This window comes from Populus trichocarpa, chromosome 1 (assembly GCF_000002775.5).
Source record: "Populus trichocarpa isolate Nisqually-1 chromosome 1, P.trichocarpa_v4.1, whole genome shotgun sequence".
NCBI lineage: Eukaryota > Viridiplantae > Streptophyta > Magnoliopsida > Malpighiales > Salicaceae > Populus > Populus trichocarpa.
Genome location: NC_037285.2, coordinates 6408431 through 6426345, shown reverse-complemented (window position 1 = coordinate 6426345; position 17915 = coordinate 6408431). Strand labels below are relative to the sequence as shown.

The 17915-nt window shown below is 31.3% G+C and overlaps 2 protein-coding genes across 3 annotated transcripts; both read right to left on the bottom strand.

Annotated features, from left to right (window-relative positions):
• Positions 1-3509: 3509 nt before the first annotated feature.
• LOC7477803 (transcription factor JUNGBRUNNEN 1) lies at positions 3510-5192 on the bottom strand. 2 transcript variants are annotated; one of them, XM_024610390.2, is made up of 3 exons: positions 4967-5192; positions 4302-4612; positions 3510-4198 (listed from the first exon to the last, which is right to left on the bottom strand). In XM_024610390.2, exons 1-3 carry the CDS (start codon positions 5163-5165, stop codon positions 3815-3817), a joined length of 894 nt encoding a protein of 297 aa, XP_024466158.1. In that variant the 5' UTR covers positions 5166-5192; the 3' UTR covers positions 3510-3814. The 2 variants fall into 2 exon arrangements, with proteins under 2 accessions (XP_024466158.1, XP_024466166.1); XM_024610398.2 differs by having other exon boundaries at positions 4302-4609.
• A 10995-nt stretch (positions 5193-16187) lies between these two features.
• Positions 16188-16995, bottom strand: LOC7491495 (mavicyanin). The gene is made up of 2 exons (XM_002297893.4): positions 16781-16995; positions 16188-16656 (listed from the first exon to the last, which is right to left on the bottom strand). Exons 1-2 carry the CDS (start codon positions 16938-16940, stop codon positions 16262-16264), a joined length of 555 nt encoding a protein of 184 aa, XP_002297929.1. The 5' UTR covers positions 16941-16995; the 3' UTR covers positions 16188-16261.
• Positions 16996-17915: the final 920 nt, after the last annotated feature.

Here is a 17915-nt window from a genome sequence, read left to right as displayed (position 1 = left end):
AGATGATATTCATTTAAAACTTCTCCATGTGTTGTGTATATAACTTGTTAAAGCATATATCTCTAAAAAAATAATTGATCTCCGTGAGTGCATCTCATATTCTTTTTAGCAATAAATATCGGTAAACAAGTGGAATGAGTGTTTGCATAAATATGTGGTAGTCATGACTCTTCATTCTATATAATTTGTCATCCTCCAAATTCACCAATCTAGATATGTTCCAAGCATATTAATCAAGAAAGCACAAACTTTTAAGTCATTGGTAGATAAGTAATTGTGCATTATTGTCGAAGGTGAAGTTGGCTTTAGGCTTTGCGATCCATGACCCATCATAAACCAACTCCATATTTTTATGATGACAAAACAAAAGTATATACATTCTAACCTTTATTTTGCCCTTTGTCTTTCTTTTTACATCCATCACTGTGTTAAAAATATTTTCAAACATATTTTTTTCGATATTCATGACATCAAAATTATGACGGAAGATATTAGTCTTCTAATAAGGAAGCTCCTAAAAAATACTTCGCTTAACTCAGTTGTGGGTCACAACAAAACCAGGAAACTTCTACTTACTAGATAAAAAACCAAACACGATGCTCTCATACTACAAGACCACATCATGAGTATCACCAACCAACAAGAATATGGTGCAACAAATGACTTGAATGAATTGAATTGTTTGTACATAACATAACATGTACGTTCCATGATTCCATTGAAAATTAAGGATACACCTTATTAAATTGTTTTCAGGCTTCACTATTGGAAGGGCACACCATGAGCGCATCATGACTTCATCCACTACATCAAATGAATGATGTCATATCATGTGCTCAGTAGTTTTTGGAGACATAAATAACCTTTTACAGTCTAGAAGTGATTGGAAAGTATCTTATTTTCTATGTGCGATAAAAGTCCTTCCCTTGCTAGTTTTGAGTTTATACCGAGCATGCCCATAAGTTTTTTACTCGGTCAAATATGTATTTTCTAGGTAGTACAACATGCATAAGTTTGAACACTTGTCAATTTTTTAATATCTTAGGCCAAAGAGTTTCATCATGGATTTAACAATATAAAAATTATCTTTCAGCTTATTCTTTTTAAGTACAATGTTTTTTCTCATTCAATGATTTTCTCGTAATTGGTCTCGTTTAGCTTATGATTTGACTTTATGACAAATACATGTGTAACAGACGATAATTTACTGTGATTTTATTCACTCGTCCCGTAATGGTTAGTTAGAATCTTTCAAAAGATTAAAAAGTTGGTTGAGTTTGTATTTGATTTTTCATCTATGATCGAACATTCACCTGCATCACTCTGATTCATTCCCATTGAATCCATAACAATACTCCTATGACGATTACTATTATCATCTACAACTCCATGCATGTTGCTAGAACTAAAAGTTGACCCAACCATTTTTTCTACCATGGTCTCATAAGAAATATATGATTATCTGTGTGTAAATCAACATAAGTATTTCTCTATGAATTCTTTTTATAGAAGATACATCATAACAACATCTTAATCGACAAACTTTTTATTTTTACACCCCTTACATAGACATCTAATAACACCTCCACTAATATTTTTCAAATTAGATAGTGCGTAATTAATAAAACCATCAGCTCTATTAAAATAATCCATCTTGTACGACCCTTCAGGTGAAACTAGATATATCCAAGAACGATCATCCATTATTTATATGAAACCTATATAGAATATTGATGACAACATGTACTAATTAATAATGTAAACTAAACAAATTATCGATATCCAACTAATTAGCTATTATTGGTTTAACTCAAAATTATTCAATCTATTTTAATAGTACCTTTAAATCATTATCAATTTTCTATAAAAATTCAAATCCCTCCAAATTTACTGAAATTTTTAACTTAACAATAAAATTAAAAAAATTTTGAAGTGTATCCATTAAATAAACCATTATTTAGTTCATTATAAAACACCTAAGTTACAAAATCAAACTCAATTTCATTAAATAAAAAATAAATACAGTTTTTCAAAATCTTAAACAAACCCTAACATGTACAAATCATACATTCATATAACAAAGTTCTATGAGAAAAAGCTATAAAAGGAGTAAACACATAAACAAACTACATATACTACATCAAAATACCATAAAGTCAAATTTTAAAAATAGGTTATAACAAAAAATAGGTAGTTTGTCTTACTTGATGAAACAAATCTTAAGAAAAAATTGAACTATAAGAGGGATATTGTTAGATTGAGTGTTGAGGTGGCTAAATTTGTGATGATGAGAGCTTGATTTGTGACAAAATAAGAGGGTGTTGTGTGAAGTTTTATGGGGTATTAAAAAGGAAGAAGAAGAAATGGGAAGGGGGAGGGGGAGGTCATCTATTAGGTTATAACTTAATGTTATTGACGTATTCATAGACAGGTAATAGCAACGGACATGTTTCCTCGGTAATTCTATATGTAATAATAAAACGTTATTTTTCCTTCTCTATTTTATTTATTTTTTCATTTCCAACTATAATTCCCTCTATAATCATTGATGAACAATTTTCATATATGAATACCTATGAAAGTAGCGAGGTAATATTTTGTTAGTAAATGTCACTATAATTTACTGACGGTATTTCCATTTATATTTGATAATTTTCTGGTAGTGCAACTTTAGTTTTTTCCTATTAGTTGGTAAGAGTGTTAAAAAAAATCAATTTATATATATATATATATATATATATATATATATATATATATATATATATATATATATATATATTATCTGACTCGACCTAATCTCAATTAATGTGGATATTATGTATACTAGTCGTAAAAACACCCTAATTAAGAAATAGACATTATAAGTCAGGTGATAAGTTAAGATTTTTGAAATTTAATCGATCCAACTTTTTTCATATATCCCATAGAACTTACTTGGTACAGATACTCTCTTTCTTCCTTACTCACCACCTTACACCAATTATTTTAAACACCAAAACTTACCTTACTTTGAAGCTTAGTTTTTATGTTGCTATTTTTGTTCATTCCAATCCCTTATATATTCCTTGCATGGTATTCTCTGCTTCTGGGAAATTCGTGACTCTTGTCCCTCATTTCTTGAGTAGCATAATAGGACTGGATAAGTCTTTTATGAAGTGATTTATATAGCTGTTGCTGGATATAACCAAATGCTTAGATGATAATTATCTTAGCATAAGTTATTGTTGATGGAGCTTACTCATTGTCCTGGTGCTCGATCATTTCTTAATAATTCGTGCTTCAGACACTTAGATTATATAAAACTTTTGAAATATTTTTAGTTGTTAGGTTCTTTCGAGTTGTAAATATTCCTCCCAACATGAAACTCTTTCAAGTTTCACAGCTCAGCTCATGAAAATTAATAATATAAGTTTAATTCATAAATATCTATAATATGCACATAAAATTAGTCTAATTTATATATTTAACATGCTTGAATCTAAAATAATTTGAATGAATTTAAATTGAAATTTATAAAATATCAAAAATTAAATTAAATAGAATTATAAATGAAAATCCAATTCAACCCGTGATAGTGGGGGTACAAGTCCTGGTTAAAAAAGTAGCAATGAGGGTGTGGCGGGGAATTAAGAAAACGTAAGTGAAATTACACGTGTAGAATAGTTGCATAAAACAAGAAGCCTAATACAATTACACCCTCTAGTGAGCAACTATTTGTTATTTGAATTCCATGCCACCCCGTCCCCATCACGTTTAGACGGACTACTTTTCTTTACTAGAGAAAAAGATACCGGCAACATCATCTGCCCTCCATTTATCTAATACAATATATCTCTGAAGGATCAAGAGCAAACTCAACCATTGGTCTAAGCTCATCCCAGTTCTCATCTCCAAAAAGTTGGTCTCCATTTTGATTCAAAAAGCTTAGATATGATGTTGTAAACGGAACTTGACTCGTTAAGCTCATCTGGGCTGCAAACGACTGGTTATTATTTCCATAGAAATGATCAGTGGTAGCTTGGCTTTCAATCACCTTATTATTAGCTGAAACTTCGAAGCTTTCATCGTTATGTCTACGATTGTCTGATTCACAAGGGCTAGCACTTGAATCAGTACTAACACACTGTTGTTTGGAAGAGAGGTATTTTTTGTTAAAGGGAGCTTCTCTCTGGAATATTCGACAAAGTGTCCAAACTTCCTGTAACATTAAAAAACAGAAATAAAAACTATCAAAAACCGAATGGACTAAGCATCCCAAGTTTTCAGTAAAAAAAAAAAATACAAGAATGGACGAATCTTACAGCTTCGTGAATATCACAGCCGTCAGGATTGGTGAGGCTAGCAGTATTTTCACAAGCAGGAAGGCGAAATTCGTGCATCATCCAGTCTGTTTTCGTGCCTTTTCCAGCACTTCCTCGGTAATAAACTAACGATTTTTTCAGGCCAATGCAGTAATGGATTTTCCCAACAGAATATATTGGCTTGTCAATGCCTGTAGCTTTCCAAAATCCAGATCTTGTGACCCTATTAGGTCTGATGCTGTTCTTGTACTTTCTTCCTCTTCTACAGAAGAAGTACCACTCCCTTTCTCCAGCACTACAACTTGCTTCTTCTGTACAAAAAAAAAGGCAATAAATAAAATTGATAAAGGAAATTTTCTTGCAGTTTAATGACATGAATTTCTTGTCTTCTGCAACACTTGTACAGAATGGTATGGTAAACCTGAGAGAGTTAAGAACAACTTAATTAAAGAATTTTTTTTCCCTTATAATTCGTCCTAGTTTTATATAGTAGATTTTATGTAAATCTCTGTGATAAAAAAAGAAAATTATAGTTCTACTAATTACTTTGAAGGTGTTTAGATAACATTTTTGTATTTCCTGCACATAGTTATAACTACATATATTAACATTATAATATATTTGAATCGATGAACAAAGGAGCAATAGTGCAAGAGCATGCATACTTGGAAGATCCCATGGCTCATATTTGTAGACATCAACGTGTTTGATGAGGTCAATCCTGATAGGCTTCTTCTCTACTTTCTTTTTAAGATAAAATCCTACAAGTTCTTCATCGGTTGGATGGAATCGAAACCCTGGGAGCAGGATGTCATCATCTTCTTCAACGTCTTTTGAACTAGCACTCAACCTATCCAACTCCATTTCCCTTCCTCTCAATGTTTACTTCATTATTTGATGATGCTTGTTATATAACCTTCTTATACACTTTGAGGAGAGGTTTTGGTCAAGGTCCTCGGCTTTGACAGCTTAAAGAATGCAATTATTTATTTATGATTTTGAATTTTTCAACATAATTTAATTCTTTTGTCTTCATATAGAGATTTTTAAATTAGAGAAAGGACGACGAAAATATCTTGATGTGATCGTTTTGAAAAATCTGTGCAAACAATTCGGGGTTGTTTGACAAAATGGGCTTCTATGGTTTTACACATCAATCTGGTTATAGATATTGGAATGGTAACGAGAGTAACAAGTAAAGTTAATCGCTTAAACATCAACTTTCTTGTATTAAATTAATCAAGTTTCTTTCCATTCGGTTTTTAGACACCAATACATTTAATTATGAGATTAACCCTACATGATAAATGATATATAGAAAATAAACAATGAGTCAATCCTTTTAATATAAGGATTTCGTTAACTAGTATTTAATTTTAATTAAGATGCTCATTAAGAGATTACTTATTGGCCCAGTGTTAGTTTTTGATGGTTAATTAATATTTAAATGTGATAATGATTAGTTAATTTTGAGTTTTAAACTTTTTATTTACTCACATCACAAAACAATCGTGATTACATTAAAAAATTTTAAATTCAAAATCCGTTAATTATTACAGCTAGCATTTAAACAATACTAACACCAATTGACTAGCTAGCCCTTAATTAATGTGATAATTAAGTGCATCTGTTAACTTTTCTCTGAAAATAACTACTAAAAATAACTACTAAAACTTTCTTGTTTGATTTTTATAGAGCTTTATTATTTATATAAACAATGAAACTCATTTTTATTTATTTTTAATTCATCTCCTTTATTTTTTTTCATTTCTCCAGCTGTTTGTTTAATTTTAATTTCATTATTTTATTTTCAATTTCATATATCATCAGATTTTTATGAAATACAAGGTTTATCTCAAGAAATAATTATATAAACTTTGTTGGTTTGTGTGTATCTATTATATAATATATATGGGATGAAATATATATAGCAATATATGGGCGAGTGTACGTACCCACATGGCCAATAAGATTCCAAATTAATCTTTGATTCAAGAAAAGAAGACATCGTCGTCATTATGATGTTATCGTAATATTTTACAATTGAAGAATAAAAAAAATATATTTATATTTAGTAAAATAAACTGAAAAGTATATAGATTGATAAATCATAAAATGTGTATGGAGCTAGGATTATTTGTTAGGAGGGGCCAAAATAATATAATAAGATATAATATTTATTTTAATTTAATGTACATGAGTTGTAAAAAAAAACCTGTATAATTTAGTTTTATTCAAATAACTTACTTCAAACATATAATAACATTTATATAAGATAAAAGGTTTGAAATAACACCAAATTAAGTCAAAGCAACGAAATTAATTTCATCTTCATAATATATTCATCACTTTAATGTTGTTATTCTTTATACCTATCAATTATAAACATACAAAGTATATAAAAAAACATTAGCTAAAGCGAAGCATTATTTATGTTCGATAAACTTTGAAATAAAGCAAAAAATAATAAAAAATAATTCTCACTAATCAATGCGGGTTCTTTGTAAACTTAAGCGCATTGGAGTTGCTCAACCATAACTTTAACATTACACATTAGAGTTGGTTCACTAAGCTGCGAGTTATCAATTTTTTTTTCAAAAAAAAATCAAATTCTTCTGATTTTGTTCACGGTTCAACCTAAAATCAAAACATATATCGTGAGAAAAAATTGATAATTTTGGTGGCTCTGCTAAAAACAAAACATTAAAAAAAATCCAAGTATAATCAAAACAAACCAATAAATATATCTAATTAATTAGAAAAAAAAAGCACTATAATAAGAATTCAAAAAACAATTGGTAAAACTAGCAGATCTGAGAAAAAAATTAAGCAAAAATGGTAGAATTATATAAAAAAAAATCTCACCAAATTATTAACAAACATCTCAAAACAAAACAAAAATAGATTTTAAATTTAAGTTACCTTATTTTGTTTGATGAAAAATAAATTAATTGGTGGCTCTGCTTCAATCTTTCTGTTAAAAAATTTTACTTGTGATTTATATTTATATTTATATTTATATTTTTGACCGGCTGCAGGATTTATTGTGGAAAGTAATGATTTTATATTTATAGGATTCATATTAGTGCTACGCAAAATAATTCAAAGAAAATCAAATTGAAAAATCGCACTTAATTACGGTAAGAAAACACACCTGTTTAGAATAAAAAACCTCCTTTTTAGAATAAAAAACCTCCTTCACACTTAATTACCCAATATATATATATATAGGGGGCCCGAACCCCTGCTTGCTCCCCTTCCTTCCGCCCCTGATTGAATGCTAATTAAAAATAAAAATAAAAAAATTATTTTTTATAAGAAAAAAAAATAGATGCACATAAATAAATATATTTTACCATGACTATCTTTTTGTGTTTTATACGCTTTCTTTTATTTATCTTTGAAGTTAATTTTAATTGTTAAGTGCATTATTTAATTTGGGATCTCACAAAACTCAAATTTTAATGAAACGTGAGGAGGGAACCATTTTAAAACCTATCAATTTATTGTATAATATTATAGAGTGCTCTCATTCCACGAGTCAATGTAAATGATAGGATTCTTTATCAATTTTTTTCTATACTAAAACAACTTAGAATTTTGAGAATTTTTATGGAACTTCATATTCATATAAACAATAAAAAAAAATTATTTGTTTTTCAATTCATGCACTTCATTTTTTTTCATTTCTCTTTTTTTTAATTTTAATCTCATTATTTTATTTTCAATTTTATATGTCATCAGATTTTTTTTAAACAATCGTTAGGATTGATTTTGAACTAACCAAATCAATTAGATCATATTAAAGGCAACCCTAATATGATTTAATTTTAAACTCGGGTTAAACAAAGAATTAGGTTGATAGGTTTTTTTCCCTATTAATTTCATATTTTTTTTCTCAGTTTCATAATTAGACTTCTTCTTTTTTATCCGAAGGGCAGGTTGCCTCTAAACCGATCAAGTTGACTAGATCACATTAGAGTAATTTCCACATGATTTAATTTTAAACCCGAGTTAGATAAAAAATTGATTCATAAGGTTTTTTTTATGGCAATCTCTTCCTATTTTTATCTTAATTTTATCCTTAAAATTTTTTTATCGACCGATCGGGTTATCTTTGAATCGATCAAGTTGAAGGGGTTATAATGAAATAACTCTCACGCTGTTTAATATTAAATTTAAATTATACAAGAAGTCAGATCATAATATTCCGAGACTTATTACTTAGACTAAGTTTAATATAAATTTCAAATAATTATTTATACCCGGAAAAAAAACTAGTTAAACCTATATATATTAATCCCCATGCACGTGGTTCATGATAAAATTTTGAAGTCTATGATTTAAAAAGTAACCTAATATATTTTTCTATCATATTCCATTCAAAAACATAGGGCTCGTCGGCAGCCAATAATCAGAACTTCTTACAAAGTAAACATTAAAAAATGCTATTAGCATATGTTTAGCTTGATTCTTTCACGTTGTTGGCGGCTTGAAGCACAACTTGATCAGGCATGTTCCCATTTTCATCCTTTTTAAATTTTTTTTAATATTTTCCCTGTGATGTGCATTCACTAAAGGACAAGAAACTGGAACATGGGCATGGCAAATGATAGGTTGGGGAGTTTTCTTCACTCACGGAATTAATCTTGTATAATTATATATATATTGATGCAAAAAAAACAACTTTAGCAATTCCTTGATGGCTTCTAAAATGCTTTTATAGTTTTATTTAAAAAAACAAAACTTAACCAGTTCGAAAAATAAACAAGAAGCCGTCTTCTACCAATATGCCTTTTGGCCCGACTAATTAAAATATGGTTTCTGTAGCATGGCCAGAGAAAAAAAAATTATTTAATATGGTTGATGTAATTCAATAGGATTGCAATATTATTTGATTGAACTTTTTCAACAAATTTTTAGTGTCATACGTATACATGCCTGTATTGTAACATTTATTTCAAAGTGTTGTGCAATATTTTTAATATTCATCGGCAACGATTTTCTACAAATATTCGTTGTATGTGTATCTGTGGTTATGTCAAGGGCGGGGAAATTAAGGTAAGAAAAAAATAGATGGAATATTGAGCGACGGCCGGATAGCTGGAGTTTCTCCTCCCAAGGAGGGAGGGAGAGGCCATGCTCTTTCTAGCCCGACTGTACGCACCTGATAGGAACACTCTGACGAGTTAGGATGGCCAGAGTGGAAAAGAAAAAAAAGTAGGGGAGAAAACGAGTTAAACAGAGACAGCACAATTCCTTTCAACAGTACGAAACTACGCATCACGTGTCCAAGATTCATATTGAATTTCATGACCTCCAAGGGTTTTGTTCGATTTTGTACGGCATCATTTTAATTGGCTGGGAAAGAAAGTTAATTTTGAGTAAGCACATTGATGGGTCTTTCTTGTGGGACCAAACACATATATATATATATATGGTAAGTAACCAGTTAGTTTAGCTGTTTAGGTAAGATATTTAGCTTACGAGAAGAAACATGGAAAGGTGTGTGGAAAGAGATCTTGAAATGGAAGCAGGTCTCAGTACAAGAAGGATACATGCAATTCTCCTGAAAATGAGAGAGATGTGTGAATTGAATGAACACGAGTTCTTACAACTGAGGGCCCAAGTAATTTGATTGATTAATTAACATATACTAAGAGAATTGTCAAAATATATATTTGACCTAAAGCATCGATCCAGCATATATAGGCAAGGATATTTAATGCTTATCTTAAGAGAAGTACGTACCTTGGAAAGATATACAATATTGTTCAAAGGGTACAGCAAGACTAAGGGAACGTGGTTGCGGCTGCGTTCCCAAAAAATTTAATTTTTTTTTATTAAAATTTAATATGATTTGTACGTTTTGGATCGTTTTGATGTGCTGATGTCAAAAATAATTTTTAAAAAATGAAAAAAAATATCATTGGTATGTATTTTGACACAAAAAGTTATTTGAAAAGCACCCGCAACCACACTGTCAAACACGATCTAGGCCTTAATTTGGGGAAATCTGGGCAAAAATCCACTCATGACAGGTGAGCAAAATCCACGGAGATCACCTGGGTTTCAATTAGAAAAGAATTCATTATTGCAGACATGCATGTGAAGCTTTCTAATTAACAAGAGCAACGAGGAAAAGGTCAAGATTTTTTTTATTTTTTTAACAAAGTCAAAGCCATGGGATTATATATAATGTTTTCCAAATGTATATTTCAGAACTATAATTATAAAATCGCTTTCCATTAAATTCTTGGTCGTCCTATACCATCACTGATGATGTCTTCTTATAGAAAGTTTTGCAGAAGAATTATTATCAGGATGAATATAATAAAATAACAAGGAAAATGTACTGAGAATAAACAAAGTTTCTTTGAAATTAATATTTGGCAATAAGGTCGTAATAAGATTCCCCAATGAACCGTGCTCACACTCTAGTTATAGAGAAATTGAAGAATGGAAAATATATTTTTTCCATTACAAAACAAACCATTTTAATTAAAGCCAGTTAATGTAATCTTTTACCAGATAATATAAAGAGATATATGCACCCTCACATTTAATTGAGATGGTTAAGCTCTTGTCTTGTTTACTTTTTCTATTCTTAGGTTATTAGTCGGTCAGTCCAATCATTGTTTTATTTAGGTTGCGTTTAAAACATGATTAATTTGGTGCTAACATAATTTGATCGGATAAAGCATTCCCCCCCCCCCCCTGTTAGAGATGTGTCCAAAGGTACCTCTGTTTCGCGGAAAATATTTTGTTTGTACTTGTTTCTGTAAAATATTTTATAAAAAAATTAATCAATTTATGGTTAATTCTCAAATTTAGTTAAATATTATCAGCTCATAAAATTTTATAAAATATTTTATAAATAATAATTCAATTATATTATCATCTAATTATTTCATCTATCATTTTCATCTTATAATCATAATCACCTTACCACCATCTTTTATATTACCACTATCATTATCTTACAATTACCATTATGATGATCACCGCACCACCACCTCCTTCATCATTATCGCCGCTATGTCACCATTTGTTTTCTTCATCTCCATCAGGTTCACCACCACCTTTTCTATGATAAGTTTCACTTTGCCACCATCATTTTCCCCTCACCATCACCTCACAACCATTACCATTTCACCAGTGTCATGATTACAATTACTACTATATCATACCTCCATCATTATCTCATTGAAATTTATTTACATATAAAATATTTTATGTAAAAATATTTTTTAAATCAAACATTTGACATCAATTCCTATATGGTTCATTCCCATCTTAGTTTATTTATGCACGTATGACACTCACCGCCCCTTTAATTTCTGGCTGGATTCTACGTACAGGGTCTTGACAAACACTACTGATGGAGGTAAATTTTCCAAACCATGGCAGCAATTATTTAGTTTGACATTCAACAATGGTGTCGAAGCCCTGTCAACATTATTGGAACAGCATTGTTCATTCTGTCAAACTCAAGGCCTCTAGATCCCGTCTTTGGACGGTAGTTGCCGTCGATCTTCATGACAGAAAAAGGTTAACATTTCCGGTTTCATGGTATTGTGACTGTTCAGTTTAGATCTCAAAGAGAAAAGGGCCCATTTAAGATTGTAAGGGAGGAGTCATTTATGTCGAAGATGGGTTGGTATTTGCCCTGTCAAAAACATGCCCATACCTCAAGTATATGTATATATTGACGATTGTCAACTACAGGCCTCTAGCTGTCTCTTCTTCTTTCAAGAGAGGATGTGTATCCTAGTCCTAGCCCCCCGATTAACCCATCTCTGACAAATACAAATATGATTATTATTATTATTATTATTATTATAGCATATACTATAGGACATTTACTTTAGTATTTTTTTTTTGTCTTCAATTCTTTTTTATTGCGTACTTCTATACCCAAATCGAGATATAATTTATTAAGTTTTGAGCAAATTAAAACATAGGTGACCAAGGTATAAATTAGTGCAAACTATAGAGAAATTTCATTACCAATTTAAAATCTAAATTTTAATTCAATATTTCATGTGTATCCTCCTACTTTCTCTTCTTAACTTTCAAATTCTTTTTAGTTTTTAAAAATTATTTTTTATCCAAAAATTTATTTTCTTATGTTTTAGTTCTTGAGTTTGAAATAAAAAAGAAAATCACTAAATTTTGGCGAGGAGAAAAGGATTTGTCGGTTTTCATTGATTCCAGTAACTAAAAAGGTTGATTTTGATGGCAATAAGTTTTATTCGACAAAACAAATTTAATAGTGGCTATTTTCAATCTTATTATTGTCTGGAAAAAAAAAATTCAAAGCCGAGAAAAACAATTCTTACCTGATTTGATATGTGTTATTGTATTATTTTTTGAATTTTTTAGCTTGATAAATTATTATTTTTATGTTGCAAGGGTGTTATTTAGGTGTTTTAAGTAAAAATAGGTAAAAATTAGGTTTTTGACCCAAAAAATCAGCACATGATTTTTAAGCCACCATTAATTGTCAAAATTTGAGTAGGAGTAAACAACATGTCAGTTGTATTATTTTTTAAAAAAAAAAATTTGAATGACATGTTGTTACCCTTTAAAAAAAAAAAAGATTTAGGTTCATGGGTCTGGGCTAAAGGCCTATATGGTTGGGCTTTTTTTAAGATCCATACATATTAGGCCATTTAGACAAGGTCTATATGCCTGAACTTTTTTTTAATTTTTTTTATCCTTCAATTTTTTTCCTTTCAATTACATCCTTTAACTTTTTAAAAGAACAATTCCATTATTTTTGTTATCATATCTTTAGCTGAAAAGTAAATTTTAAAAAATAAACTTAATGAATTTTAAGATTTAGGTTACAAGTTTGACAAATTAAATCATGAAATTCAGGTCGATCCAATATGTTGTCACTTTTTTTTCTATTTAATTGTTTCTTTTAATTTCATCTTTTAATTTTTTTAAAAAAATATTCTCTATCTTTGTTATACTATATAGGTAAAAAATAAATTTTAAAAAATTATATTATTTAATCCAAGTCACAAGTTTAGCAAGTTAAATCATGAATACAATTTGATCTAATATATTATTATCTTAATAATTTTTTAAAAATATTATGAATCAGTCCTTGTTATATGTTTTGTTTTGATTTCAATCAGATTAATTGATTTTAATTTATTTTTTAAAGAGTTATTACTGCCTCAAAACTTGAAAAATTCAAAACTCGAAAAATTCAATGCGTTGTCGTGTTAAATATTTTTGAATCTACGTTTCTTGGATATTTTTTTTTGCCATCTAGTTTTTGGTTTTGTATTAAAAAAACTTGGTCTAACCCGCAAGATAGCGCGGGGCAGTAGCCTAATGATATTAATAATTATCGTTACTGATTTTACATAGATCGAGTTCTTTTTAAGTTCAGGAACATGCCCCACCACTTACAAATACCATATAGAACAATTCAAAAATTTGATTTTTGCATCTTTAACGCCCACAATATTCAATGGTTCTCTATCAGTTAGGTACACCACAGTCCACACCATAATCATCGACAGCACAATTCTACAAGATTCATTGGGGTGGAGAAGTATGGAATGAAGCATCTGAGTCAAGAGCCCAATCAACTAATAAACTGTAAACAACAAGAATCAAGTCTTCATGTACCTCTTCAATAGCAACATTTATAAAATTACCCTCGGTTTTTCATAGACCTATGCAGTTTCTTATGAAATGATAGAACTTGCCACAATTTTGATAGACACCTTGCTTCCTAGTCTTTAACTTGCTTCTACTTCTAAATCTACAAAAGCTACCTTGGTAATAGAATCTAGGCAGAGTGACTCCAGTTAACTTCCATAAGTAACAAGAAGAACATCTTGGTTCAAGTACTTTTATTGAAGGGGAAGAACAGGCAATTGAAAGTTATTAATAACTGAAACCACAAAAGGATAATGAAGATGTCCCAAGTGTGCATGCCAATCCTCCACGCTGACTTTTTCACTGATGAATGCTTGTGCTCCTTGGCGTAGTGACTGCAAGGCAACCCCAGGAAGTCTGTATAGTCCATCTTCAGTCGGTCCTTGGAGCAAAGGTTTCTGTGTTTCTCGCAAAGGTTTCTGTGTTTCTCGTCCTCCACAACAAAATGGTTAGAATGGAATTGAAAGAAACAATTATTTTCTTTTGTAAATTTATTGACAGATAGTGATTGTATTTGCATACGAGGGACGTGTTTTATGATTAAGTTTGAACTACTGAGAATTGGAATTTAAGCTAGCCTGTCCAACTTGTTTAATTGATAAGCCATTTCCATTACCAACTAGAATTTTGTCTTTACCTTTGTACTCTTCAGAAATTTTCAGGGTAGCCAAGTCTGGAGCCATGCGGTGAGATGTAGCAGTGTCTGGGAACCAGTCTGAAAGGCTTGCTGGACTGTTTGACAATCATATTTGTAGTTGGTGTGCCAGTGTTCTTCTCATAAAGATTTCGACACCACTTTGCAGAGTCGTTTCGCAAACCACATTTTTGACATGGTGTTTTAAAGAACCTCCTGTTTCCTCTTTGTCCTTGCTGCTGATTAGAGGAGTTGTTATTCCTCTTATTGTTACCATTATTGATATAATGAAAGGTTGAGTGACTTGTCATGTTTACAGTAGCAGTGATCAAGCGTCTGGAACTCTGAAGTAATATTTCATGCGCAATTAATTTCCCTAACAGCTCATGGAAAGAGAGGCGATCGTTTCTTGCAGAGACATCAGCAATAAGGGGATGATATTCAGTGGGAAGTAATCTGAATATATTTGCATTAAATTCAGCCTTACCAAGAGGAGTTCCGGCAGCTGCTAATTCATTAGAGATCAATTTAGCTTCCTTGAGAAACTGAGCCATAATTTTGTCTGCAAAGGTGAGCTCTTGCAGAGCTAGGTGGATTTGCACTTGTCTAGCACTGGAACCCGAACCAAAAGCATGAAGAAGAGCTTGCCATACATCATAAGAATTATCCAACCCTACTACGTAAGGAATGACTTCCTCTGTGAGTGAGGAGACGATCCAGCCAAGGAGCAGTTGATCTCTCTGAAACTATTTGTTGTATTCTGGATTTTCATCAAAGGGAATTGATTTCAGAATTGAAAATATGCTTTGGTGGTACTGGAATGGTGCAGTTAGTGTGCCCATTCAATCTATAGCAATTACGAACGGGAGTGAATTGAGTCTTCCAGATCAGAAAATTTCCAAGGGTGATTTTGGTAGAGAGAATCTTGAGCATGAGTTAGAGTAGAAGGAAAGGCATTTGGAAATACAGGATTCGGAGTAAGGCTAGAGGCTTGAGGGCGAGGCCATTTCAGGTGCTCCAATACCAAATTAGAAAAGATAAAAAAAGGTTGGAGAGAAATATTGCTCATCCATTCTGTAATGCATGTGTGAAAACATATACAAGGATTCCTAAAACTTTTCTAATCTCCTAAAACTTTGCTCGTATATGATACAGATATTGTATTGAAATTGCTAGCTAACCGCCTAAAACTTGGCTAACATGGTCTCCTTAAACTCAGCTAAATAAGCTGAGTTCTTGTGATATACAGCTGGTGTTATACAACTGGTATATACAACAAACAAGCTTGAGATTCTTTCGACTATTACCACACAAAAAAAAAAAAGTTGAGATTTTTTTTCATCGTATCAGAAAATTATAAGAACAAGAAATTGTCAATTTGTCATATTAAAAAATAAGATCAACCTCACTATACATGAAAAATAAATAAAAAAATAACTCCGAGTAGTAACTTAATTAATCGGGTCTCGAATTTGTTTCTTCACAAGTTTTAATTTCTTTAAAGTTATTGGAGGTTTATATAATCGTTAACTTCAAGGTTCGTGAAATTAGTCGAAGTATACGCAAGCTGACATGAATATTCATGTTAATAAAATAATAATAAATAAATAAATAAACAAACAAGATTACAAACATTTACTAATCAAACTCGCACCACCCAGAACATGGTAGCCACAAAACCAAGAAAAGCCATCACAATACAATCCCTTCCCCCATAGACAGACCCCGCTGAAGTTGGAATAACAGAGGCAGGATTGTTGCTCTTAGAAGAAGGTTGTGTAAGAGTACCCCCTGCTGGCTGTGCTTGTGGCGCCCCAATCGGTGGATTTGCTTGGTTGTCTTCTACATTTACCTGAAGCTTCATTCCTCCTAGACAATGTAACTGGTTACCACAAACAAAGTATCTCGTCCCAGGTTCTGTCAAAGGCACGGTTGTGTTCCCATTTGTGAATGTTCTTGCAACATTAGTGGTGTTGCAGCTGTCGAAATCTTCTTTCTTCACCTCCTCAAGACTGTGGGATGATGAGTATTGAAACGCTACAACGATTGACAGGAAAAAAAAAAAAAACAGAGAGAGAGAGAGATCAGTCCTGTTGCCATTCAATTTTTTTTTTCTAGTGATTGAAACATTAAATTATGACCATAACGTAGAAGTACTAACATAGAAGATCCCCAACGACAAATGTCTTGCTCTGTGCCCATGTATCAAGGTCAGTACTTATGTCCCAGCCAGAGTTATCACCTACCATGTAAGTTGCTGCATTGCATGTTAATGCTAGGCCAAGAACAACCAGAGAATAGACCAAAACCAGCTTAGCCATTGATATGTGAATAGTGATGGCAAACACGAGAAGAAGATGATTAGGCACAGCTTGTATATATATATATGAAGGTTGATTAAGATTAGATGACCTAACTTCAAATTTGCGATACTTGTGTTTGTTTCGTGTTTTTTTTTATTGAGTTTATTTTATACAACATGGTTTGTTTGAAAAATCGAGAAGGAATAAACTTCACTATCCACCCTTAAATCAATATTATCTTTTCAATATACATATCTACTACAAATTTAAGGGATTCAAGACTAAAAAAAATTGTCAAAAGACATTCTTGTTTCGAACATCAATTCATCATGAAAGGAGCATTTTCCTTCATCTAAATCATATTAAAGCATCGGTCCAAAGTGAATATTGGGATTGCGGTGCTCAAGCTTTATTGAAATTGTGGTGCGGTCTCCACCTATCAAAAACAGGGTAAATTACTTTTTTAGGTGGTCCTCCATGTTTTTTATTTTGGTCATCTTAATCCCTTTAATAAAGTTTTAGGCACACTAACCCTTATACTTTCAATTCATTGTTGTTTCAGTCCTTAATACAAATTATGGTCATTATATGGATGTCATGTGTTTCCACAGATAAACTTATAATTAAGTGAAAATGAGGACATGAAAAAACACAAATGGAAAGTATATATAAGGGTTGCTGAGCTGAAATTCGTAGTGGAGGGGTTAAAATGACTGAAATGTAAGAATTGAGGGACTACATGTGTAGTTTAACCTCCATAACATCCACTAATTTAACATTTTTGTCACGTGGTGGATGGATTGGGGCAAGATATGGTCAGTATAGTTTATCAGCCGACGTGGGTGGTCGAACCATCGTCCTTTATATATTGTGTCGCAAGTTCTATTCATTTTCTTTATAGTTGGTGAGGTGGGTGAGAAGAAAAGGCTTGCCTGCTATGAGGAAGTTGAACCCCCTTCCAACTCCAAATTCTTAGTTTTTGACTTGAGCAAT